The sequence below is a fragment of the Girardinichthys multiradiatus genome, chromosome 9 (genome assembly GCF_021462225.1).
Source record: "Girardinichthys multiradiatus isolate DD_20200921_A chromosome 9, DD_fGirMul_XY1, whole genome shotgun sequence".
NCBI lineage: Eukaryota > Metazoa > Chordata > Actinopteri > Cyprinodontiformes > Goodeidae > Girardinichthys > Girardinichthys multiradiatus.
Window position 1 is genome coordinate 1,379,319 of NC_061802.1, and position 27,714 is coordinate 1,407,032.

General features: G+C 40.3%; 1 protein-coding gene across 1 annotated transcript; it reads right to left on the minus strand.

Moving 5' to 3' along the window:
- LOC124873856 (gastrula zinc finger protein xFG20-1-like) lies at positions 1-27,714 on the minus strand. The gene is made up of 5 exons (XM_047374869.1): positions 27,532-27,714; positions 23,292-25,384; positions 5,243-5,412; positions 4,614-4,795; positions 1-1,659 (listed from the first exon to the last, which is right to left on the minus strand). The coding sequence occupies exons 2-5, from the start codon at positions 25,298-25,300 to the stop codon at positions 346-348; spliced, it is 3,675 nt and encodes a 1,224-aa protein (XP_047230825.1). The 5' UTR covers positions 25,301-25,384; positions 27,532-27,714; the 3' UTR covers positions 1-345.

The window sequence follows — 27,714 nt, forward strand, 5'->3', positions numbered from 1 at the left end:
CTAAATCCCATCTTCCGTTTATTTGTGAGAGGGGTGATAATCTTGCATCCAGCAGAAAAAAACAAAACCAACAAAACAGAAAACAACATCACCAACTTCCTCTTCTTTTTGGACTAAGCTCCACAGTTAGATCTTGGTTTAAACTGGTTATAAGAAGATGATCACCAATGTGAGAGTTTGATTGTACTATAACACAAAAGCAAGAAATACTATTTGTATAGGACAAAAGAAACGAAAAAAAAACAACCAGACAGTTCGTCATTGCGAAGTGCTTCCCTTATTGTTGCTTGTGTCCAGTAGATGGCGCTGTGATTAAAGCAAACAGCTCTATTGTCGGATAACTTTCTAATTATTATTTTTACATTTGTGTCTAGTCAAACTGAATTTGACAGTGAATGATTCACCACATAATTCACAGGAATAAGGCTTCTCCCCTGTATGAATTCTCATGTGCACAGTCAGATTATTCTGCTTGGTGAAACCTTTTCCACAGGTCCCACATGAGAACGGCTTCTCACCTGTGTGAGTTCTAATATGACGAGCCAGATCACTACTCTGTCTAAAAGATTTATCACATAATTCACAAGAGTACGGCTTCTCACCTGTGTGTGTTCTAAGGTGACGAGCCAGATCACTGCTTTGTATGAAAGATTTTTCACACAGGTCACATGGAAATGGCTTCTCACCTGTGTGAGTTCTCATGTGATAACTCAGGGTCGTTTTCTGGATAAAACCTTTACCACAAACCAGACACGTGAAAGGCTTCTCACCCGTGTGGGTTCTCATGTGGACAGTTAGGTCAGACTGTGCAGTAAAACCTTTTCCACAAGTTAGGCATGGAAAAGGTTTTTCAGCCGTGTGAGTTCTCATGTGTTTGATCAAATGACTGCTGTCAGTCAAAGATTTACCACACACTTCACAGGAATAGGGCTTCTCTCCTGTGTGTGTTCTCAGGTGAATAGTCAAATGACTGTTGTCATTAAAGGATTTACCACAAAACTGACAGGAATATGGCGTCTCACCTGTGTGAGTTCTGATGTGACGGACCAAATCATTACTCCTTCGGAAAGATTTATCACACAGTTCACAAGGATACGGCTTCTCACCTGTATGAGTTCTCATGTGCACAGTCAAGTTATACTGTTTGTTAAAACCTCTTCCACAAGTCAGGCATGAGAAAGGCTTCTCATCTGTATGAGGTATTATCACGTGATTATCCAAATCACTGTGCTGTATGAAAGAATCATCACAAAACTCAAAGACATGTGGCTGTTCTTCATCTTGACTACTGCAGAGCTGCTCATGCTCCTGTTTGATTTGTACAGGTTCTGGTTCCTCCTTTGTCTCTATCATCTGCTGCAGTTCTGGTTCACTGTGGAATATTTTCTCATCAGCAGAAGTCACCATGGAGGTGTCGGTCTCCTGCTTTACTAAAATTTGCCCTTCATCCTGGAAGATGCACAGTTCAACCTGTTCTTCTTTTATCACTCGATGTTCTGGTTCTTCAGTTATATGATCTGGTTCTGGTTCTTCCTGTTCCTCTTTTATGTCCATACTGTTTAGTATCTCATGGTCAAGAACGGAGGTCCTCTGCTTGTTAACGAGAACGTGACCAGCATCAACTTCCCAGGTAATAACCGACATGATGCTGTGGAAGGCCTGAGGGAGTCAAGAACAGCAGAACAAGGTTAGTTACCGTTTTATATGGAACTGTAGGTCTCCCTCCCTGCTGATCACTGCTTCTGCTTTTTGTCTGTTTTTCTCAGAGCCTCTCTTTGCATATCCTCCAAACGTTGAAATTATTGGTTTAGTCAGCTGGTCTCTCAACGTAACTGATCAAATTTTCTTCAACGGGAAGACAGGGTAAAGGAGACCCTCTTGTCCAGACGGGACGTTCTTCTCTGGATACACAATAGATTCTTGGCAGCAGTGGAAGATTGTGTTCCTGACTGCGATGTCGGTCGAGGACGTAGAAAATGTGTACATATTTGGACTTTTGATAACAGGATTTCTGCTTTATGGAGTTGGTGGTTACCTGGCTTATCGAGTGATTCACAAAACGTGGGCGGCTGTTCAAAGCGTCCCAAAGCTGCCTGCGATGTTAGATGGAGTCTGTAGAGCGATCAACACTCAGACTGAAATGTTAAGAGAGCAGAATCACAAGCTGGACACGATTCTTGAACAGAATCACAGCCTGGCAGCGGTTGGACTCAGAGGTTAAAGGATATAATCTTGGAGAAGTTGTCGAGATCTGTGGAAAGTACCAGAAATTTGGCTATCTGGATTCGCAATTGAGACACACCAGTAAAACTCTTAAGGTCGTTGCAAATTCACAACTACCTGGACCACAACATTTATTGTTTTTCTAAATCTGGTTCCCCAATGTGGCCTTGGCAACTTCTGCTAACTGGCTATCAACAAAATATCTCCTGGATGTTATATAAACACGACACTCTTCCCCAGCACTCCCCTACCAGCTGTGTGATGATAGGACTATGCAGCCGATTGATAAAACTTCCACCTCTCTTCTCAAGGACAATGGTGCTTCTATCAGTGTTGACGGTCTAATTCTTACAAACACACTCAGACTTATATATATTCACACCCTCAAGATTCCACCGTATCCTTGATAAAACTTTACTTATGTGTGTGTTGATTACCCAGACTGTATTCTGCTAAGAGTCTGAAATATGATTTTTATTCCTCCTATCTTATTTTACCTAAATGTGTGATTTCATTAGTTTTCATAGATTTTCAGATTTCTCAGAAGGATTACCAGCAAAAGCCAAATATTATTAGTATTTAAAAATTTGGACTACATCTGTTTTTACACCAATGACCAGAGATTTTTAGATTTCTTAGAAGGATTGTATTATAACTATTTTATACCAGTGAAAGCCAAACATTATTAGTATTTAAAAAGTTTGGACCTAAACTGTTTTATACCAGTGACCCAGCTTCTCTACTTAGACTTCAGTGAGCGGCCATGACTGTTACTATTTGAATGATGGGACCACAGCAGCCTCATACTAGCGACCTCAAGGATTAATATTATCATTTTTCTTCTAGGTCAGGATGAATTTCTTACCACAGAGGACTTAATTAGCTAATTACCTCTATTAGAAAGATTGGATTAGAACCAGTAAAATCCCAAGGATTATTAATGTCATTTGATTTGTTTTTCTGTGTTTGATTTTCTGTATCATGGTAACGTTTTTCCTCATGTACATCGGCTTAAATGCGTTGTTGCTGAAAAGCAACTTGGCAAATTTGACTTGACTAGAATAGTAATTATAGTCAATGCATTTTAATCTCAGCCAAGGTGCATCTTGCTTTGTGAGGATCTCTGTTAAAGGAGGAGAGGCAGATGTTTGGGGAGCCAGAGGGTGAGATATATATTCATGTTTCCACACAAATCAGGATCCGGGCAGCAACATGAAAAAACGATGCTCTTATATGGAAGTCTGTCCACGGAAACATCTGCCTTGCGCACAGATGTGGAGCTCCTTAGATCCATCCGATGTCGATCGCCAGTTACAATAAAAACGCGTTCATCTGTAAAACCAGCAGATCTCAAACACCACCTTCTAACAGGATTTCTGTTAAAATTCCTGGGATACGTTTAATCTGATTTCTTCTGCTTTAAATGTTCTGATCTATTATTTGTTCTGATCGTGTTTCTATCGCTTCTATTTTCTCTCAGTTAAATGCGTTATATTAAAATAAAACACAAGGCAATGAACTAAACAGATAACCGAACACATCCTGCTTTCTCAACTAGATCCTGATCATACTCTGTGTTCCAGTGTTTGTTCGTTCAAACCATCGTTGTTAACATACCTGTAGTGTTTGAGCTGATTGTGGCTTTCCAGCTGATATTCAGCAGTCCCACAAACGGTAAAATAAGATATTATTACGTCAGAAGAAACCCTGTGAGCTAACCTTTCTAGCGCCTTGTTGTTTACTTCCGCCGGACGTCTCACAAGGACATTTACACCAGAAACAGGGACCGTGTTTTAAGTTCCGCCTCCAACAACAAAAATGTGTTTTTCAACAGAGGCTTTTCATTTGGTTTTGGCTCCTGATCCAAACAAACACATGTGTTTTCTTGTGCTCAGTTAATAATAACAATAGTAAAAATAATAATCATCCCCTCCATGGGCTGCCACCATACCGTGGTGAAGGGGTTTGAGTGTCCCAATGATCCTAGGAGTTATGTTGTCTGGAGTCTTATACCCCTGGTAGGGTCACCCAAGGCAAACAGGTCCTAGGTGAGGGATCAGACAAAGCGCAGCCCACATACCCCTCATGACGAATAACATAAACGGAAACAATGTTCGCTCGCCCGGACGCAGGTCACTGGGGCCCCATTCTGGATCCAGGCCTGGAGGTGGGGCACGCTGGTGAGGGCATAGTGGCCGGGCTTTCACCCATGGAGCCCGGCCTGGCACAGCCCAAAGAGGAAACGTGGGTCCCCCTTCCGATGGGCTCACCACCCATGGGAGGGGCCAAAGGGGTTGGGTCCATTGTGGTATGGGTGGCAGCCAAAGGTGGAGACCTTGGCGGCCTGATCCTCGGCTGCAGAAGCTGGCTCTTGGGACGTGGAATGTCACCTCTCTGGTGGGGATGGAGCCTAAGTAGGTGTGCGAGGTAGAGAGGTTCCGGCTAGAAATAGTCGGGTTCACCTTGATGCACAGCTTTGGCTCCTTGAGAGGGGTTGGACACTCTTCCACTCTGGAGTTGGTGAGAGGCGCCGAGCAGGGGTGGGCATACTGATTGCTCCCCGACTTGGTGCCTGTACATTGGGGTTCACCCCGGTGAACGAGAGGGTAGCCTCCCTTTGCCTATGGGTGGGGGGACGGGTTCTGACTGTTGTTTCTGCTTATGCACAAAACGGCAGACTACCCACCCTTTTTGGAGTCTTTGGAGGGGGTGAGAGCACCCCTCCGAGGGACTCCCTTGTTCTGCTGGGGGACTTCAACGCTCATGTTGGCAATGACAGTGAGACCTAGAAGGGTGTGGTTGGGAGGAATGTCCCTCCCATTCTGAACCTGAGTGGTGTTTTGTTATTAGACTTCTGTGCTCATCATGGATTCTCCATAACTAACACCATGTTCAAGTATAAGGGTGTCCATATGTGCTCTTGACATCAAGACACCCTAGACTTTGTTGTTGTGTCATCTGATCTGCAGCCGCATGTCTTGGACACTCGGGTGAAGCGGACCTTTCCACTGACCACTACCTGGTAGTGAGCTGGCTCCGATGGTGTGGGAGGATGCCGGTCCGACCTCAACTTGGGACATGTGGGTCGGTGGGCAGAGTACTTCGAAGACCTCCTCAATTCCACCGGCATGTCTTCCACTGAGGAAGCAGAGCCTGGGGACCTTGGGGCGGGCTCTCCAATCTATGGTACTGAGGTCACCGAGGAGCTTTTTAATCACCTTGGTGGTAAGGCCCCAGAGGTGGATGAGATTCGCCCGGAGTTCTTTAAGGCTCTGGATGTTGTAGGGTTATTTTGGTTAACACGACTCTGCAGCATCGTGTGGACATCAGGGGCAGTTCCACTGGATTGGCTGACCGGGGTGGTGGTCCCCACTATTCGAAAAGGTGGACCACCACAGAGTGTGTTCCTACTATAGCGGAGTCATAATCTTAAGCCTCTGTGGTAAGGTCTATTCCGGGGCTCTGGAGAGGAGGGTCCGTCGGATGGTCGAATCTCGGATTCAGGAAGAGCAGTGTGGTTTTCGTCCTGGCCGTGGAACACTGGACCAGATCTGGACCACCGGTGTCAGAGCTTGGCCCGCATTGCCGGCAGTAAGAGTCTGTTCATAACTTTTATGGACAGAATTTGTAGGCGCTGCCAAGGTGTTGAGGGGATCCGTTTTGGTGGCTGTAGGATTGTGTCTCTGCTTTTTGCGGATGTCGTGGTCCTATTGGCTTTATCAGCCCGTGATCTAGCTTTCACTGGAGCAGTTTGCAGCCGAAGACTTGATGAAAATCAGTGCTTCCAAGTCCAAGGCCATGGTCTTGAGCCAGAAAAGGGTTGAGTGCCTTCTCCGGGTCGGGGGGAGGTCCTGCCTCAAGTGGAGGAGTTCAAGTATCTTGGGGTCTTGTTCACGAATGAGGGAAAAATGGAGCGGGAGATCGATAGACAGATTGGTGCTGCGTCAATTGTACCGGTCTGTCGTGGTGAAGTGAGAGCTGAGTCAAAAAGCAAAGCTCTCCATTTACCGGTCGATCTACATTCTTACCCTCATGACCGAAAGAGTGAGATCATGGATACAAGCGGCCAAAATGAGTTTCCTCTGCAGGGTGTCTGGCTCTCCCATAGAGATATGATGAGAAGCTCAGTCAACCAGGAGGGACTCAGAGTAGAGCCACTGAACATTTTGGGGAAAACCTGGTCTGATCCGGAGAGACGGCATCCATCCCACTTTGGATGGAGCAGCTCTTCTTTCAAGGAATCTGCCCGAATTTCTTAGTTCTCCAAAACTCTGACAACCCAGGGTTCAGACCAGGAAGCAGGGTCGTAGTTTAACACTCCTCTCTGCAGCTTCTGTACTGCCACCTACCCATTACCCTATTAAGACAGTGTCTCGCCCACGGCCAAAATTGAATAGATTAAAAAATTATCTAAAAGGAGGAAATCAGGAAAATCTCATAAAAATAAACACAACTCAGACCGAAAATAACAATAAAACAATTAAACGTGGCTTACTGAACATAAGATCTCTCTCTTCAAAGACTTTGATAGTTAGTGACCTGATTTGTGACAATCATATTGATTTATGGTAAAGAGGATTACTATAAATGAGTCAACTCCTACTAATTATTTAAATTTTCACATTCCTCGAAATACTGGGCGAGGAGGAGGAGTAGCAACCATCTTTCAGTCCGATTTATTGATTAGTCCCAGACCAATCAATAGCTACAACTCTTTTGAATATTTAATCCTTAGTTTTTCTCATCCAAATAGCAAAGCACTAAAACCTCTTCTGTTTGTTGTTTTGTACCGTCCACCAGGCCCTTACTCTCAATTTTTAGATCAGTTTTCAGACCTTTTATCTGATTTAGTGTTAAATACAGATAAAGTTATTATAGTGGGGGATTTTAACATTCATGTTGACGTTGAAAGTGATAGCCTAAATATAGCCTTTAATGCTATCTTAGACTCAATTGGCTTTGAACAAAACATTAACAAACCTACCCACCTTTGTCTTCATTCTCTGGACCTTGTGCTGACATATGGCATTGAGTGTAAAGACATAACAATATTTTCTCATAACCCTGTCCTGTCTGACCATTTCTTAATAACCTTTGAATTTAATTTAACCGAGTACTCCACACCTGAAAGAAAATTTCATTATAGTAGATCATTATCAGACAATGCTGTAACAACCTTTAAAGAATCTGTTCCACTTTTAATTTCCTCATTATCACTGAAAAACACAGTGGAGGGCAATAATTATGTTTCTGCCCCTTCACAAATTGATTCTTTTGTTCATAGTGTTTCTTCATCATTGTGTGATGCATTAGACAATGCAGCCCCCTTGAAAAAGAAGGTAATTATTCATAGGAGGCTAGCTCCTCGGTTTAATTCAGAGCTGCGTACTTTAAAGCACAATGTTAGAAAATTGGAGAGAAAATGGCGCTCTACACACCTAGAGGATTCCTACTTAATCTGGAAAAATAGCCTACTGTTGTATAAAAAGACACTTTGCCAAGCTAGAACAGCTTATTTCTCATCATTAATAGAAGAGAACAAGAATAATCCTAGGTTTCTCTTTAGTATAGTTGCTAAACTTACACAGAGTCATAGCTCTGTTGAGCCATCCATTCCCTTAGCTCTCAGCAGTCATGACTTTATGGGATTCTTCTTAAATAAAATTGATTCTATTAAAAATTTAACCTTTGACATACTCCTGAAGATGATTACTTCATCCTCAGCAAGTGAGACAACATTGGAAGTAACTGTAGAACCTGATTTGTGTTTGGACTGTTTTGATCCTGTGGAGCTTCCTGAGTTATCAGAAATATTAGCTTCATCTAAACCTTCAACTTGTATGTTAGACCCAATCCCAACCAAATTATTTAAGGAAGTGTTCCCTCTGATTACCAGCCCCATTTTAGATATGATTAATCTATCTTTAGTAAATGGATATGTACCACAGGCTTTTAAGTTAGCTGTAATTAAACCTTTACTTAAGAAACCTTCGCTTGATCGAGATGACTTGAAAAATTACAGACCTATATCCAATCTTCCATTCTTATCTAAAATTCTTGAGAAAATAGTTGCTAATCAAATGTGTGAACATTTATACAGCAATGACCTGTTTGAAGAGTTTAAGTCAGGTTTCAGAGCTCATCATAGCACTGAAACAGCTCTGCTGAAAGTCACTAATGATATTCTTATGGCCTCAGATAATGGACTTGTGTCTGTTCTGGTTCTGTTAGATCTCAGTGCTGCATTTGATCCAGTCGACCATAATATTCTCTTAAAAAGGCTGGAATATGCTGTAGGGATCAGAGGAACAGCACTAGGCTGGTTTAAATCTTATCTGTCTGACAGATTCCAGTTTGTTCATGTAAATGATAAATCATCTTTAAACTCCAGGGTTAATTGTGGAGTACCACAGGGTTCAGTACTTGGGCCAATTCTCTTTACTATATATATGCTTCCAATAGGTAAAATTATCAGGCAGCATAGAATAAATTTTCACTGTTACGTTGATGATACTCAGCTTTATTTATCCATAAATCCTGATGAGCCCAACCAGTTAGATAGACTACAAGCATGTCTTGAAGATATAAAAACTTGGATGACTTTAAATTTTTTGCTTCTAAATTCAGACAAGACAGAAGTTGTCGTCTTTGGACCAGAGTCTTTAAAAAAGAAACTGCTTAGTCAATCACTTAACCTGGATGGCATTAAATTGACCTCCGGTAATAAAGTAAAAAACCTTGGTGTTATTTCTGACCAGGACATGTCATTTAAATCCCATATTAAACAGGTTTCTAGGATTTCCTTCTTTCATCTCCAGAACATTGCCAAAATTAGAAATATCGTGTCCAGGAGTGACGCTGAAAAACTAGTCCATGCATTTGTTACTTCAAGGCTGGACTATTGTAATTCTTTACTATCAGGATGTCCACAAAATGCAGTTAAAAGCCTTCAGTTGATTCAAAATGCTGCAGCAAGAGTTCTGATGAAAATTAAAAAGAGAGATCATATTTCTCCTATTTTAGCTTCCCTTCATTGGCTCCCTGTTAAATCCAGAATAGAATTTAAAATTCTCCTCCTCACATATAAAGCCCTTAATGATCTAGCTCCATCATACATCAGAGATCTGATTGGTCCATATGTTCCTAACAGAACACTTTGTTCTCAGACTGCAGGTTTACCCTCCATTTCTGCTACCTGTATGACCCCTTCTCTTTTCCAATGGTTATAATCAGTCATACAGAGAGAGGTATCCCAATCGTTGTGGTTTTTAGTATAACAATGGCCATCAGTGGGCTCTAGATGGACAAACTTTATCAGTTTATTATTTTACTTAGTGCCCCTACACGTGGCACGTTCTGGGGAGGCCGGGCTCTGGCACTCAGTGGTTTGCTCTGGCCTCCCCGGCGGCCCCTCGCCATTCCGGACCCTTTGTGGGGTGCCTTGAGATGACGATGTTGTAAATAAGCGTCATATAAATATATAAAGTGAACTGAAACTATCTCTGTAGTTATGCTGCTATAGGCTTAGGCTGCTGGAGGACATAATGACCACTTTCACCCTCTTCGCTATATTCTCACACTACTCTCCAATTTTGCATTAGTTGCTGTTATTTCAGCTTTTAACTTTGTTCTCTCTATTCTCTTCCTAGAAGCTACACCTGGCCTGGCTCTGTGTCTACCTGTGACACCTTTCTGGAGAGGGGCATCGTCCGAGCTTCTGCTGGCAACAACTTAATGCTCACCTTCTACAGATGATCCACATAGTCCTGTCTTTTAGTATTTAACCCTTTCTCTCTCCTAGACATGGCTACTGACTGAGCTTCTACTGTGACTAACTGTATGTGCTCTCTTTCAGACTCTAACCTTGAAAACTGGCTCAGAGTTTATCTGTTCTTTCTTTCTAGATGAAACGACTAAAGGAGCTACATCCATTAACATTTACTTTTCCTTCCCATAGAAAGTACTCCTGGATCAGTGCTTCTTTGTTCTCTTTGTGTCTCTGCTCTGTTCTCTCAAACCTCCAGTCGGTCGTGGCAGATGGCCGCTCACACTGAGCCTGGTTCTGGTTCTGCTGGAGGTTTCTTCCTGTTAAAAGGGAGTTTTTCCTCTCCACTGTCGCTACATGCATGCTCAGTATGAGGGATTGCTGCAAAGTCAACACCAGTGACTGTCCACTGTCTCTACATGCTCATCCAGGAGGAGTGAATGCTGCAAGACACTGACTGGATGCAATCTGCTGGGTTTCCTTAGATAGAAAAACTTTTTATCCAATTTGATTAAATAACTGAACCTGACTGAACTGTTCAATGATTAGGATTAATTGGAATGTATGTACCTGACTTTCGTGAAGAGCCTTGAGACAACATATGTTGTGAATTGGCTCTATATAAATAAACTGAATTGAATTGAATTGAATCCAAGGGAGAGGAATGGCAGCCAGTGGCTTATGCTTCAGGATCCATGACAGACTGAAAAGCGATACGCACTAATAGAAAAAGAGACTCTAGGTTTGGTTTTTGGCTGTGAAAAGGTTCACGATAATGTATAAGGTTTGCCAACTTTTACAGCAGAGACAGAGCACAAGCCACTGATTTCAATCATTAATAAGAATGTTCATGACATGACTCCTAGAATCTAGAGGATGACGATGAAATTGCAAAGACATGATCTCAACTTAGTCACTCCAGGTAAACCTATAGTTCTTGCAGATACTCCAGCAATGTCTGCAAAATAGCCAGACAGCAGCATTGATGAGGACATTGAAACACATGTAAACATACCAAAAGGATCACTTCCTGCAAAGTGTGTCATGTTGCAGAAGATTGGACAGGAAACAGCCAAAGGTCCCACGCTACAGAAAATAGCTGGATATCTTCAGTCTGGTTGGCCAAGAGGAAACTCCCCAGAGTTCATCCCTGTGCAGACTGAGCTGAGTGTTGCTGATGGACCTGTACTGAGACAGAACAGGATTGCCATTCCAGTGTCCAGCGTCAATGCTTCATCAAATACATGAGGGGCGTCTTGGAATTGAAAAATGCAAACGAAGAGGCAGAGAATCCATCTATTGGCCAGGAATGCACACTGACATAGAAAAGATGGTGGGAAAATGCACCACATGCCTGACTCATAGGTATGAACAAAAGAACCGATGCTGATCACAGACATGCCTTCTGAACCATGGCAAAAGGTTAGCAGTGATTTATTCCATTTAGACAGCAAAGACTATCTATTGGTTATTTATTATTTCTTAAACTACCCAGAGACAGCACAGCTGGGCAATACATCTGCAAGTTCTGTCATTTCACACATGAAAGGGATATTTCTCAGACATGGGATTCCTTAGTGTGTGGACATCCAGGAGTTTGCCAGGCAGTATGGATTTCTACACAATACCACCAGTCCGCTTCATCCGCAGGCCAATGGTAAGGCTGAAAAAGGTGTGCAGATAATGAAAAGATTGCTTAAAAATGCCACTGAGAGCAAGATTAATTTCCAGTTGGCATTACTAAGTTACAGAGCTGCATGGGTGGTCTCCAGCTGAACTTCTTATTAATCACAAGCTACGCATTACATTATCTCTTTTCTAAGATGCCAGGCTGTTCAGATGTTCAAAAAGAAAATCAAACTTAAGTTCAAAAAGGAAATTAACTATGAGAAAACATCAACAAGCCGGAGATCTCTGCATGCAAGAGATCCCAATTCTTGGAACAGAAAAGCAATTGTTCTGGAAGAAGTCTGTCCAAGATCATTCAAGATAAAGACTGGGGATGCACAAGGGGGATAAGGAGACGCAGAAGGACCCTGTTGAAGAATCAAGAAAGCTTTGAAGAACATGTTACAGAGCCTGAAAGACAAACATCAGTGAATGCAACCCTACCTCAGATTGAGTCTAATACAGATATAAAGGAACGTGATATGCAAGTTTTGAGAAGATCAACCAGAGTGAGGAAACCACCAAAACATCTCAGGGACAAGTGTTAAATGCATTACCTCTTGTTATGGAATACTGTTTTCCAAGTTTTTGCTTACTTGAAGATTTTTGTTTTGGATTAGAAAAGAACACTCAGTCATTTTCTACCGCTTATTCCATAGTGGGTCACGGGGAAGCTGGTTCCTATCTCCAGCAGTCTATGGGCGAGAGGCAGGGTACACCCTGGACAGGTCGCCAGTCCATCGTAGGGCAACACACAAACAACCATGCACACACACTCATTCATACACCTAAGGGCAATTTAGATTGACCAATTAACCTAACAGGCATGTCTTTGGACTGTGGGAGGAAGCCGGAGTACCCGGTGAGAACCCACACATGCACGGGGAGAACATGCAAACTCCATGCAGAAAGACCCCCGGCCCGGAATCGAACCCAGGACCTTCTTGCTGCAAGGCAACAGTACTACCAACTGTTCCACCGAGCAGCCCGGAAAAAAAAAAAAAAAAAAAAAACAAATAAAAAACCTTCAGATCCAATTTAAAATAGCCAGGAAAGGGGGTGTAATGATGAGTGATTTGTTATATATGTGTTGTTGTTGCTTATGTTTGACCAGTAGGTGTCAGTAGAAGTTGGGAATGTTGCAGCAGGAGAGACTGAGTAGGCACTAAGAACATGTGTTAAAAATAAAGATAGCTGGTTCCAACGAATAAAAATAAGAAACATTAGTTATCTTGGGCTATCTCTGACCACTATTCCTCACTCTGCTGCTTTTTCCTACTACTCTCCATTGAATCATTATTTGCAAAGACACTGGCTGCATTTTGGATTGGAGTGGAGAAAGGTTATCCACTGCTAGGTAAGAGAGCCCTGGCCATACTTCTCCTGTTTGCCACATCCTACCTTTGTGAGATAGGTTTTTCTGCTGTGGCCTCAATCAAGACAAAATACAGATCAAACCTGGACACTGAAAATGAACTTCGAGTGGCAGTCTCACAATTGGAACCCAGATTTGAGAAGATTGTAATGGAAATTCTTGCAGTAAGCATTCCAAAGTGTATGACCTTTGGGTTACCTCACTCCTCTGAACATCTGTGTTAGGGGAGGAAGCTGTAAAAGCCATTATCAAAAGTTTAAGGGTTAAAACCCACAGTTAGGATGATGTGTTGGGAAGGACAGATGGGTTCCTAGATAACTTTGTCACCTTTGAACTCAAGAAGGGTCTAGGTCATAAAACACAGACTCTTTGAAGTTGAGATAAAACTGTCATGTTCTGGTATAAATACTGTGTGTAAATGTTGATCAGGGCTCTGTTTCACTGACTAACCTCAGTGTCAGGGTCTTCAAACGCTGAATGCCTTTGAATAAAACTTATTAAGACAAAGTCCGGATTTTCTTTTGTTATGAGTCAACTTCTACCCACTTTGATAAGAAAATTCAACAACAATTTTAGCGTCACGAACAGGATCTAACGTGCCAGAGGAGACCGCAGGATGGGACAAGGATGCCTGGCCAGCCTGGAGACGTTGTCCTCAGTCCACTTCCATTTTACGGAGGGGAGTTCTGGTGCCCGCCTGCGGCTTCTGGCCGATTAGATCCGAACTATTTGTCTTCAAATATATCTGGGTGAGAAGTTGCTCTGTATGATGTAATGTATATTATTATTTTTATTACACATTAACCATCATCTCCTAATTAATTAATTAGGTTCCAGAGTTGCGAGAGGGAGGACATCAGCTGAGGGCCTGGTCACCCTGTTAAGGAATGACAGGGAGGTTCTCATTGGTTACAATAAGATAAAGCAGAACACAGGGTTTTGCGGGTAGTTTTTAGCAATTTTCTACACCTCATAAAGGAGAAAAGCCAGACAGCAGACGTGCCGCTGAACAGGTAAAAAAAAAAATGGTTCCAGAACCTTGAGGCATCAGGGGTATCTCCTTCTTCAGACTCTGATTTATAAAATAATGAAAGGAAAAAGTGGGGATGATTGTGTTAAATGTGCTTTAATTTGGAAGATAAGTTTGGTTTTTTACAGCGTGGAAGTTTAAGTGTAAGTAAGTTAAAAAAAAAGTTTAAACTTTCCTGAAGGAAGTTTCGTTTGTCTTAAATATTGCGATCAGTCGGAAAAGAAGGTACAAGTGAAAAGGGACATTAGAGAGTCGAAAAGAAAGTGGTTTTAGAAAGGAGTATAGTTCATGTTGTGGAAGGAAGTGACAGGCAGGGGGACAACTGACTGACTGACTGATAATATGTATTTGTATAAAATCTGAACCTATACTAAACTTTTTCTTCTGTCTCTCTCACACACATACACACATATATGGGATTTGAGTTCAACATCTGCGTTTTTGAATCTGGATTTTAGAAACCTGCCCTTCTCCATGGCTACTCCATCAGAGACGCTTCTCCAGCACGGCCTGAAAGAGAGAGATCTGCCTTCCTGCATGTTGAAAATCGCAGTGTGACTTTCTACAAAAAATCGAAACTCAGAAGAAGTCTGGACCCACTGAGATGGACAAAGATCCATGCTGTTTGCAAGAGCCAGAAGAGTGATACACTGGATTTATATTGAAAGCATCTTATGCGGGCAGAAGAGAAACCGGAGCAAAGTTTCTTCTTTCTCCCTCCTGGAGAAGTTAAAGTGGACAAAGAATGATTGAATGTCTCACCAACAGACCTGGGAAGGGCCTGGTTGTTTTTTGGACTGATAGAGGACTGTGTGCCTGACAGTCTGACTCTGGAGTGATTTAGAAACTGATGGAGGTAACGTACAAACACACACACATTTGCATAAATCTTTTCCTATTTTCTGCAATGAAGAACGCTTATTAACCGCTGCTCATGTGAGGCTTGCTTGACGTTGACAGATATAGCGGGTTAAAATATTATTTTAGGGTTAGAAAAGTATCTTTAAAAAGGTGATAACTTAACTCATTTGATACTTTCCAGTTAATTCTTTTAGAGAAACAAGTTCTCTTTCATCGTGGAATATTCAGGGTCAATTATTCTAGTTATTAAAAGTTATTAAAAGCAGAGGAAGTTACAACATCTCCAAAACTCAGCAGTAACTAAGTGTTTCTATGTTATTCTCAGGACAGCTCTCATGAAGGAGTATTTTTAAAACCCAGCGCATGTTTAAAACCTGATGGGTTTCTCCTTCAGATATTATTTTCTGTTGTCAGATTTTGTATCCCATAAATCTAATGGGTAGAGACCTCATTAAAACAGGCTTAGTTTTACTGCAGATGGTCTTCATACAGTTTCTGACACAGTATTTACAGTTTGGTGCAGTTTTTGTCCACAAGTGTTAACTGACGCTTATGGAAAGTACAAATTCATTGTTTTTCACAGCAGCTGCTGGGATGAGGTTATATTAGGTTTTTTCTTCCCTCTTCTGATTCATGCAGCGTGTTGATTTATACTGTACCTTATATCAGGTCCTGATAAAAACTATGAAAGGTTTGGTTCTGTAGGTTCTTTTTTCTCCCTTTGGAGAAGGAAAGGAAACCTGATCAGTTCTGTGTTGCATAGAAATATTAAAACACTTGTTGTTTTCTAAGATATCACCAGCTAAAAACTTTTAAAACTTTTGAGAAGTAATTGGTTTTGTTAAACACATTTCCCTTGGTAAAACAAACCTTTAAAATGAGAATGAAAAATGGGGTTATTTAGAAAGACTCTGATTGGACAGTGGTACCACACAAAAATTAAACTAATCTCATGTTTCCTAAAAGACTCTGCATGAAAAGGCCTTCAGAACCGTGGAGTTATTTTCCACCACAGTAACAAGTTTTTTAAGCATGCTTTTTCTTTATTTTAAAACAGATCTGGTTTTTGTTCTTGGTTTTTTTAACATAATGTTTGTCTGAAGCTTCTTATGAACTGGGTTAGAAGCAAATATGATCTGAGGTAAATTAGGAGCTGTGAACTAATAATTTTAAATCTGATTATTGTCCAAGCAGAAATAATATATTTAGCCAATCCTTCAATCTCTGCAGAAAGTTAACACCATTGTTCAATGCAGTAGTACTCAACTTGTGGTTCCTGGACTCCTGAAGCCTGTAAGCCATAGATTTTGGGTCCATGAAATTATAATATTTAATTAAAGGTAGACTGATTACTTATTAAAATAGATCTAAGCCAATGATGAGTTCCAGTCATTTTGGTGGCTTTGAAATGCAATAATACTCAAAATGTCTACTCTGGGAAACACAGATTGGGGTTGAAGAGTTTAGTTTTGGAACCAAGGTTAGGAATGTGTTCATTTCCACCGTTGTTTAGTTGGACTATGGAAGCTTAACTTCCAGCAGGTTAGAGTTCCTGTTTCTAAATATGTTTCTAGAGGAGTTACCTACGTCCACCCACCTGTACCAGACTGGTAACAGGGCAGCTTGAAGCCACTCAGGAGAGACAGCAGGATTTTTAAGTTTGTTAATAATTTGTTTTCAGTAGAAGAAGAAAGGACATTCCACTTCAAGGTCACGATGCAGCTATATGGAAGATGGTTTGTTTTGATGGTAATGATTGGTATTGCCAGTCTTTTTATAACTCTTGTGTTCATTTGGGAAAAGTAGGTTGCGAAGCTATTACAGGTCCTTTTCAAAAAATTAGTGTTGGATGGGTGCAAAAACTTGTTATCACTCATGTAAAAACTTTGTGTTGCACGGCACCTGCACTATGCCTTCCTCCCTGTGTGTGTGAGATCATTGTTATCTCTGTGTGAACCAGCCTCCTTTCTTTCTCACACACACACACCCTGTCTGAACTGTCTGTTGAACTGCGCATATAAATAAAGAGATAGGGTGTCAAAAACTTTGTAGTTTCACTGCAAAGTGGGCTACCCTTGCTGCAAGTAACTCTGACTGTATCGTTCTTACCTCTGAGTTGACTAAATAATACCTAACATTTATTGGTCCTTCGAAGCCGGATTAATTCAATAACCTTATTTCTCTTTGCTTTAACAGTGACTCTGGGATCCGTGGGGGAAGCCTGACGTCGAGCGAAGCACCGCTGCACAGCCTCCATTAGCCGGAGTGGCTGAAAGTCCCGGTGTGTGTGAATTCACACCTGGCCAGTGGGTTATTGCCTTCCTCGGCGCGGGGTGACTCTCACAGGGTCCAGAGAGTCACCAAGAAGTCAACTCCGAGGTGAGACAGTTTTAAAATACAGTTCATAGGAAAAGTACTTAAAAGTCGTTGGTAGTGCGTCGCCGATAAGGACGCTGCATTCGAATGGTTTTATTCCACCGTGAAAGGAATAGTGACAAATTTGGTACAATCCCGCCGTGAAGGGGATTAAAGAAAACGACTGAGGATTATTCCCCTGTGAGGGAATAGAGTAAGCGCTATATAAATAAAAGAAGAAAACTACTTAAAAGTCGTTGGTAGTGCGTCGCCGGTAAGGACGCTGCATTGGTATGGTTTTATTCCACCGTGAAAGGAATAGTGACAAATTAAGGTAGGGCCCCGCCAAGAAGGGGGCCAAATAAAACGACTAAGGGTTATTCCCCTGCGAGGGAATAGAATAAGCGCTATAAAAGTAAAAAGAACGGAGTAAATTGGGCTCATAAAATAACACCAAGTTAACTTAGAAAAATTACAAGGTACCTGAAACTAACTGTGTGACTGTGTTGTGTGTGTTTGGAGGACTAAGCATTTTAATAGAATCATAGCAGGATTCTGCTAGTCCTGTGTTTTATTTTGCCCAGATTAAAACTACGTACTGGTGACTTTGGAGATTCAGGTCGGATTTCATTCCAGAAAATTAACACCGCTGCGAATTAGTCGCAGTAGAAGGGCGTGTTAATGTCCTCTCCTTAAAGTCTCATGCCAGTGACCTTTTATCTGGGACATTTATACTATAATTAAACTAACATAAAACATAATGGGGAAGAAACAAAGTAAACTAATTGACTTAGAAGGGGAGGTAAAGTTTATGGAGAACTATGTAAAAGGAGCAGGTATGATCTGTCATAGATGGAATAAAAAATAAAAAACATGGGTTTTTGGGCAAATTAGATACAAAGGATGTCTTAAAATTACAAGGGGATCTAAAATTAGAAATAATGAAAACTAAAAAGAGAAAAATAACAAAGAACAATGGGGAAAGAACAGAGAAAAAGCTCTGATTTAACAGAAATATGTACACGATGGCATAAAAATACGGATTTTCAGGTAACTTAATTATCACTGAAATCCTAAAACTACACGGGGATCTTAAACTGGAGATTATGCATTCAAAAGATTCAAGAGACAATAAAAAACCTTGCCAGATTATAATTTCAAAGGGGACTTTTCAGTCCCTGAGTGCTCACAGTTGATAAACAGATTAAAATAAAAAGATGAATTAAAAAAAACAACAATAAGAGCAGCTTTTAACTGACATAGCCATAATACTGAGGCCTTAAGAAAAGCAAAGGAAAAAACTTTCAGCTTAACTGAAAACAAATAAAGGGGGGCGGACTGCCACCCATCCCAGTTTAGAATACCAAGGTAGCCCCAAATTATAAAGACTAAGAGGTGGTTTTAGAGGATGTGGTAAAAGAAGTTAAAATAGGAGGTGACAATGTGGACAACATGGAAACTGTCCAACTGGACAACCCAGTGAACAATGACTAGAGTTGTTAAAGAAGTAATCTGAGAGTAAAAGATTTTGTAGGCAAGCATTAGTGAGAAACAGGTGCTTTAAAAATCATTCTATGGTGTTATACTACTAACAATATCATGATAAAATGCAAAAGATTCATTTTACAGGGAAATAATTCCATATTTGGCTCAGATTGTTTGCATTCTTGATTTTTCCTCTTTGAGAGAAGTTAAATTTCAGCTCTGTGAAACGACCTTGACAAAGAGATACAGCTGCCTGAAAACAAAGATAAAACTTCTGCAAACAGCAGAAGCCTGTCTCTGCTGAAAGGTCTGAAAAAAAGATTGTAACTCTACCCTGCATGTGTCAAACTCAAGGTCCGCGGGCCAAAACCGGACCCCAGAAGTTTAGTGATTCTCTAGAAGTAGAGCCTTTTAATATGGTGATTGTGTGCTTGAATGTTATTTTGTCAATCAATAAGCAGTTTTGTCTACATTCTGCCACAATCTGCCTTTTGAAAATGTTTTGAATCTTGCTCTTTATGTCTAAAATAAAAAGATAAATTGGCTAAAGTCTGCAGACACAAAATGAACTTGGATTGAAGCTCTAACTAAGTTTATTTAATCTGAGATCTTCTCCAAATGCAACAGTATATGTCAGTCTACATGAGATACTAACAACTTCACCTACTGGTATAATATAAAGATCTGATTGAATATGTGAAACAAACAATGATGAAAGTTTTTCAACAGGTGATGCTCATCCAGGAGGAAGACAGTGTTCCTAGGAAATGCAGCTCATTCATTAACAATCAATTTTTCTCCTATAGGTGGATGTTTTGCTGACTAATCATAGACTGGATCTATGAAACATGATGAGCACAGACCAAATGACCAAGGTTCTGACTGACTTATGAACCTCACTGACCTGACAATGATAACATGACACCCAACAGATAACACCTTTAAGGTGGACCCACTAAGACCACCTTATTGATTCTTGGTGAATAAAAAAGAATTGAAGCGTTCAAAACAGACCTGGTGGAAACAAAAGGGGTTATGAGGAAACGATGTGCATTTTAAGAATAATAGAAGTCAAATTATGTTCAAATTTTTACAAATAAAATGACTCTGACAGAGAAATAATTAAGTAGTGTGTGAATGTGTGTGAATGGGACACCGTGCACAGGCGTGTGCAGGAAATGGGCTACAGGTGCCGCATTCCCCAGGTCAAGCCACTTTTGAACCAGAAACAGCGGCAGAAGCGCCTGACCTGGGCTACAGAGAAGCAGCACTGGACTGTTGCTCAGTGGTCCAAAGTACTTTTTTCGGATGAAAGCAAATTCTGCATGTCATTCGGAAATCAAGGTGCCAGAGTCTGGAGGAAGACTGGGGAGAAGGAAATGCCAAAATGCCAGAAGTCCAGTGTCAAGTACCCACAGTCAGTGATGGTCTGGGGTGCCGTGTCAGCTGCTGGTGTTGGTCCACTGTGTTTTATCAAGGGCAGGGTCAATGCAGCTAGCTATCAGGAGATTTTGGAGCACTTCATGCTTCCATCTGCTGAAAAGCTTTATGGAGATGAAGATTTCATTTTTCAGCACGACCTGGCACCTGCTCACAGTGCCAAAACCACTGGTAAATGGTTTACTGACCATGGTATCACTGTGCTCAATTGGCCTGCCAACTCTCCTGACCTGAACCCCATAGAGAATCTGTGGGATATTGTGAAGAGAACGTTGAGAGACTCATGACCCAACACTCTGGATGAGCTAAAGGCCGCTATCGAAGCATCCTGGGCCTCCATAAGACCTCAGCAGTGCCACAGGCTGATTGCCTCCATGCCACGCCACATTGAAGCAGTCATTTCTGCAAAAGGATTCCCGACCAAGTATTGAGTGCATAACTGTACATGATTATTTGAAGGTTGACGTTTTTTGTATTAAAAACACTTTTCTTTTATTGGTCGGATGAAATATGCTAATTTTGTGAGATAGGAATTTTGGGTTTTCATGAGCTGTATGCCAAAATCATCCGTATTAAGACAATAAAAGACCTGAAATATTTCAGTTAGTGTGCAATGAATCTAAAATATATGAATGTTAAATTTTCATCATGACATTATGGAAAATAATGAACTTTATCACAATATGCTAATATTTTGAGAAGCACCTGTACTGTGTGTAAATGTTGATCGGGGCTCTGTTTCACTGACTAACCTCAGTGTCAGGGTCTTCAAACGCTGAAATGCCTTTGAATAAAACTTATAAAGACAAAGTCCGGATTTTCTCTTGTTATGAGTCAACTTCTACCCACTTTGATAAGAAAATTCCACAACAAGGTCTACAGCAACAAGCAGGCTCACACCAGTCACTAAAAAGATATGAAGATGAAAGATGTTGTTTTCACAAGAAACCTTATTTTTCCTCTCAGGGAGTTGTTTGTGTTTTACACCCATTTTGCACATTTGTGAAAAACGGGTTAATAGCAATGTTGAATATTGTTATACTGTAAAAATATTTACATTTGAAATGTTTACACTGTAAAAGGTGGTGTGTTGTTTTGTTACTTAAATGACTCTGTAGTTTATTTTATTTTACTGCAGTTTACTGAGTTGTGAAATAAATTTCAATAGTTTGAAAACAAAATACGTGTGTGTCTGGTTGGAGGGTCGATGTGTGCCGGGCAGAGGGGAAACATTTCCCTATAAATCAAAGGTGGGCCCAGGAGAAAAAAGTTTGGGAACCACTGATCTACTGGATTAAGCCACCATTAAAGCTTCTCCTGCCAGTGCACTTCAATTTTTTATAGAAATTACTCCTGTACCAGTGTTTTTTCTGTTGGTCCCCTCAAACCTCCACTTGGTCATGGCAGATGGGCCCTTGACACTTGGTTCTAATGTATTTTGATCCTGTTAAAAAGGAGTGGTTGTTTTCACTTTCATCACATGTTCGACCAGGATGAGGGATTGCTGCAGAGTCAATTGGGCTGCATATCTAAAACGTCTTTGAGGGAGACAGGGCAATAAAGTGAGAATTGGAAGTGTTATCTAATCCCTTGCTGTTGACTTGTCCTGAAACACATTTTTTTAAGATCACAACTATTAAAGTTGTGACTTTTGAACAGTTTTTAGACACAAAACAATCACACAAATAATGTTTTTTTTTTATAAATGTTCTTCAGACAAACAAGGTGAATCATCAAAATGGCAATTAGCACTTCTCAAAAACTCAGTTATATTTCACTTTACATACAAGCAATAAAACTTAGATAAAATATAGAAATTAATAAGGCCTAAATCTCTACAAAAGTAAAATAAATCAATATACAAAGAAAAGAATCAATTGTTTTGAAAATAAATCTTTATTACAAGACACTCATTGAGCTGAGAAATTAGGTGCTGGGGTTTTGTGAATGTATGGTAACTTATTATTCAATGGGAAAGGAAAATAATTCATGTCATGTTAGTAAATAGATGGTTAAATTCATGGTGAGATACATGAGACTGATTTACTTATTTTTAAAGTAGTATAAGTAAATATCAGAATCACCTTTATTGCCAAGTTTTTACATGCAAAGAAGGAATTTGACTCCAGTACACTTTGCTCTCTGGGTTTTTTTTTTATGCGTTATAAGATATATTTATGCATGTCTTTATGTCCTTAAATATACATATATACAAATGTGCATTTGCAATTTCAGTATGCAATTGTTTGGTACTCTATTAAATGTTCATTAGAGAAACAGCCTGGGGGAAGAAACTGTCTCTGTGGCAGCTGGTTTTAGTGAACAGTGCTCTGTAGCGCCACCTGAAGGTAAAACTCTGAACAGTTTATGTGCAGGGTGTGTGGGGTCTGCAGAGATTTTAGCAGCTCTTTTCTTGACCCTTGACCTGTATAAGTCCTGGATGGAGGAAAGGTCAGCTCTGATTATTCTCTCTGCAGTCCTGATTATTCGTTGTAGTCTGGACCTGTCCTGTTTGGTGGATGATCCAAACCACACTGAGATGGATGAAGACAGGACAGATTGAATGATGGATATAGCTCTAAAAAACACATTTACACACCTTGTATTTTTTTGATTAATCAATTTAATTTAAAAAGTGTGAACCAAAGTAAGATGAAAAAACAAAGGTCTAAATCAGCACTACATAAAGAACTGAAATTGACTGGTGTCTAAATGATGTTCCCATGTAGCCTCAACATTAAAATCAGGCTTATTAATCTAAGGGCAAGAAGTGGTGTAATAGGTGCAGTTTTACACTCTGTAGGAAGGAAAACGAGTCATAGATTAATGAGAAATAAAGAAGGTTACAATAAACCATGTGTGACGACAAGAGCATGAATTACTGTTTCTCTAAACAAAGGGTAGAAAACAAGATCTTGACTCTCTGAAAAGACTCGATAGTTCAGTTCAGTTCAGACTTTGAAGGGGTTACATCTCCATGTGTTCAGTCAGGTTATATGACAATAATGCTTAACCAAACAACTGTTTGCTGGTTTTCATGTGACCATACCGAATAATACTGTCTCTAAAGGATTCAGCAGATAATTCACAAGAGTGGATTCTGACATGCGTGGGATTTTACGTGCCTAGAGCAATACGATTTTCTTGTGAAAGACTTATTACACAGTGGACAGGCATAGGGCTTCACACCTAAGTGGATTTTCATGTGATCAGCCAAGGAACCCTTTTCTGTGAAGGTCTTACTGCACAATCCACAAGGATATGGCTTCTCTCCAGTGTGAACTCTTAAGTGACAAACCAGAAGAGTCCTGGTGGAAAAAGATTTACCACACAGTTCACAAGGATACGGCCTCTCTCCTGTGTGGGTTTTCATGTGTTGGGTCAAATTACAGGAGTCATTAAAAGTCTTAAAGCACAAAGTACACTGATACGGCTTCTCACCTGTGTGGGTTCTCATGTGAACAGGCACGTAACTTCTGGCTTTAAAGGTTTTGCCACACACCTCACAGGAAAAAATCGTCTCACCTGTGTGGATTCTAATATGACGAGTCAACTCACTGTTCCTCTTGAAAGATCTACCACACAATTTACAAGGAAATGGCTTCTCACCTGTGTGAGTTTTCATGTGATGAGCCAGATGACCAGTTTCATAAAAGCATTTACCACACAATTCACAACAATAAGGCCTCTCACCTGTGTGAGTTCTTAAGTGAGCAGCTAAAGCACTGGGCCTGCGGTACCTTTTACCACATATTTCACAAGGGTGCTTATTTGTTATCTGGGTTTTTGGTTTTGAATGTTCGACATCGTTACTTGGATTTCTGGTGTCCTGGTGTCTCTTCTTCAAATTCAAATCTTTATTTGATACAAAATCTTTCAGACTGATTTCTTGTGGATTCTCAGCTTCAAGGTAGTTTGCAGAGAGGAGCGGGTCTGTAGTTGGTTCTGGTTCACTGTTGTCTTTTTGCTCATAAGTAGGAGTCACCATAAAGCTGTCAGTCACCTGCTTCACTACAAGTTGTTCTTCATCCCGATCACTGCAGAGATCCTCCTGTTCCTCTTTCATCTGCACGGGTTCTGGTTCTTCTTGTTCCTCTTTCATCTGCACGGGTTCTGGTTCTTCTTGTTCCTCTTTCATCTGCACGGGTTCTGGTTCTTCTTGTTCCTCTTTCATCTGCACAGGTTCTGGTTCTTCTTGTTCTTCTTTATTCTGCACAGGTTCTGGTTCTTCTTGTTCTTCTTTATTCTGCACAGGTTCTGGTTCTTCTTGTTCTTTATTCTGCACAGATTCTGGTTCTTCTTGTTCCTCTTTATTCTGCACAGATTCTGGTTCTTCTTGTTCCTCTTTATTCTGCACAGGTTCTGGTTCTTCTTGTTCTTCTTTATTCTGCACAGGTTCTGGTTCTTCTTGTTCCTCTTTCATCTGCACAGGTTCTGGTTCTTCTTGTTCCTCTTTATTCTGCACAGGTTCTGGTTCTTCTTGTTCCTCTTTCATCTGCACAGGTTCTGGTTCTTCTTGTTCTTCTTTATTCTGCACAGGTTCTGGTTCTTCTTGTTCCTCTTTCATCTGCACAGGTTCTGGTTCTTCTTGTTCTTCTTTATTCTGCACAGGTTCTGGTTCTTCTTGTTCTTCTTTATTCTGCACAGGTTCTGGTTCTTCTTGTTCTTTATTCTGCACAGATTCTGGTTCTTCTTGTTCCTCTTTCATCTGCACAGGTTCTGGTTCTTCTTGTTCCTCTTTCATCTGCACAGGTTCTGGTTCTTCTTGTTCCTCTTTCATCTGCACAGGTTCTGGTTCTTCTTGTTCCTCTTTCATCTGCACAGGTTGCAGTTCCTCCTTTGTTTCCATCATATGTTGCAGTTCTAGTACATTGTGGAATATTTCCTCATAAGCAGGAGCCACCATGGAGGTGTTGATCTCCTGCTTCACTAAAAGTTGTCCTTCATCCTGAAACTTGGAGAGTTCAACCCATTTTTCATTAATTGATTGAGGTTCTGGTTCTTCTTTGATCTCAGTCATCTGCTTCACTTCTGGTTCCTCCTGTTCCTTTTTTATTTCTACAATGTTTGACATCTTGTGATCAAAAATAGAGTTCATCTATGTGGTTATGGGATAGTGATCAGCAAGGAGCTACTGAGCAGAACCACGCTCAGTAGCTCATGATATCCTGCTGTTGAGAGTCTAAGGGAATAAAGAAGAGTGGAAAAGCTTTAATGACAACATTTTTATGAATTGGCCATCAAGAAAAACATTGGACACACAATTACAAAAGTTAACAATAGCAAATAAGGTCCAGGCCTATTTACTGTCTTTATTGATGATGTTAAAGAACATCATCAATTTTAGTCTATCAACACATTGATAATATTTTTTTTATGGGGTGGAAAAGTACCTAGAATAAAAATAAAGGTTATTATAGTTCATGAACTGGTCACTAGGGGTGAGCAAAATGAGCTTAAAGTTTTATCACGATATTCAGTATTACTATTTTGATAATGATAAAAAAGAGTAAGTCTTTTTAAGGTAACTGTAACTTAGGTAACTGTTTTAGGCTGTGACTGCATGACACAGCAATTAAAGCAGCACAAACACACATACTGCTCTTGAAACATTTACCCATATTGAAATCTGCTTTTGCAGGACACCGGCTACATGAAGAAATGTGATTTTCATCACTAAACTGCACGCAGTAACTGCATTTAATAATATGTTCAAATGTACTGATATTTATTATTGCTCTCATGGAACAAACGTATGTGCTGTCTTCATTGGTTAAGATATCTTCAACAGCAATTAACACAGCCTTTTCTGGAAAAAATCTGTTCACAATTCCGTAGAAAAAACATTAAAAGTCAGTAATTTGACACAGTTACTGTGTACAAACTGAAGTTTTCTGTGACTATAATGTGAAACATTATATTCCATATAAAAGAAACCTGAACACTTTATGTTCAGCGGCCTGATCAGCCGCTTGTATTGCAAGCTCAGTTAACGACCGCATATTTTTATTGCTCAACGTATATTTTTCCTTTTGAAAAGTGCCAATAGATGTTCACCAGTCAACTAAGCCTGCTAAGCTTCACCCTGGGCCGCCAATAATAAAAACAGTGTCACAGATAAAAGAGCTTGAACATGACTATGCTATGGAAGTTTCTTAGCTAAACCAGCGTGGCTGCAAGAGCTCGGCCCAAACAATGACATTGAGGTTGCAGACAGAGAAAAGAGTGAAATCAGCAGAAGAAGAGCTTCTGCCCAGTTGTAATGCTATATTTTAAGCTAGGGCTGGGCGATATGGAAAACATCCTATCATGATAATATTTTTCATGTCAGTCGATATCGAAATGTATCACAATATAAAACAAATCACTATTTTTTGTCAATCTTTAACATTCCCTGGTACCATTAGGTGAGAATTGAATTTTTGATTTTAAAATGTAATTTCAAGTTAATCATGACCTTAAAAATTATTCAACTGTTTTGGATAAATAAAATCAGAATCGCCATGTTTGTGCACACAAATAAGGAATTTGACTCTGGTACACTTTGCCCTCAGTGTAGATTTTTTTATAAATGGAAATGAAAAATATATTTTAAATATACATATATACACAGACAAGTGTCTTTACAAGAGAAGATAATGTGAGATCAGTCCATGTATGCATGGTGTTGCTCTGGAACTCTGACTGTTTAGTGTTTATTTTGTGTGTTAATTTTTAATCACAATTTTACACCACACAATACCACAGGGCAAGTCTTACCAAGGCATATTATACTCTAATATTATTCCAAGATTAAGACCACTCTATTGAAGGTGTTGTGTTTTCACACCATCACAGTAACAATACGTTTTCTAGACATCCTTCTTTTGTTAGTATTGTATTTGGTCTGTTCAACTGTTCAATAAAGAGCTGTGGGAAAAAAACATTTTTACTTTGTCTCTACGATGTTTTTAATAAATACCTTAGGAGCTATACATCTGAATATTCAATTAGCAAAGATAATAACTTGTTCAAGATTAATTATCGATCCATATACAATATGTGTTGTTTTAATCAGGCACCTTCCTGTCATCTGCAGCCAGAAGCATATATGCTCACCGGCGGATCTTAAACACCCAGCTGGTTTAGGTTGAAATATTACTGCAGGTTCTGCTTTAAAAACTGCTCATCTGACCATTGTTCTGGGAATTTTCCAGCTGATTTCGTTTTTACTCAGCTAAATACGTCAAAATAAACGAAAACACACAAACAGCCATAAACCTTGTTCCTCCGCGGAACCAACTAGAACCCTGTTCGTATTTCCTGTGTTGCACCTTACACTTAACATACCCGTGGTCTTTGGGCTGCCATGGATGTTCCGAACCGGAGATGTTGTTAACACAGACACTAAAATGTTTAGCTCACACAGCAAAGCCGTCTTGTAGACCAAGAAAGAACACAAGGAAAACTGGAAGTTAACGCTGCTAGCGCCTTTGTTCTTCACTTCCGCCGGATGTGTCCACGGACATGTAC

What these genes read in the sequence shown, in the direction of transcription:
- LOC124873856 (XM_047374869.1), bottom strand. Translation starts at nt 25,300, where the DNA reads ATGAACTCTATTTTTGATCACAAGATGTCAAACATTGTAGAAATAAAA. An exon ending in GCATGTCAGAATCCACTCTT is followed by an intron (nt 5,413 to 23,291) that starts GTGAATTATCTG and finishes CGGTGACCTCAG; the next exon opens with TACCATAGATTGGAGAGCCC. An exon ending in GCTCCATCCCCACCAGAGAG is followed by an intron (nt 1,660 to 4,613) that starts GTGACATTCCAC and finishes TGACTCCCTCAG; the next exon opens with GCCTTCCACAGCATCATGTC.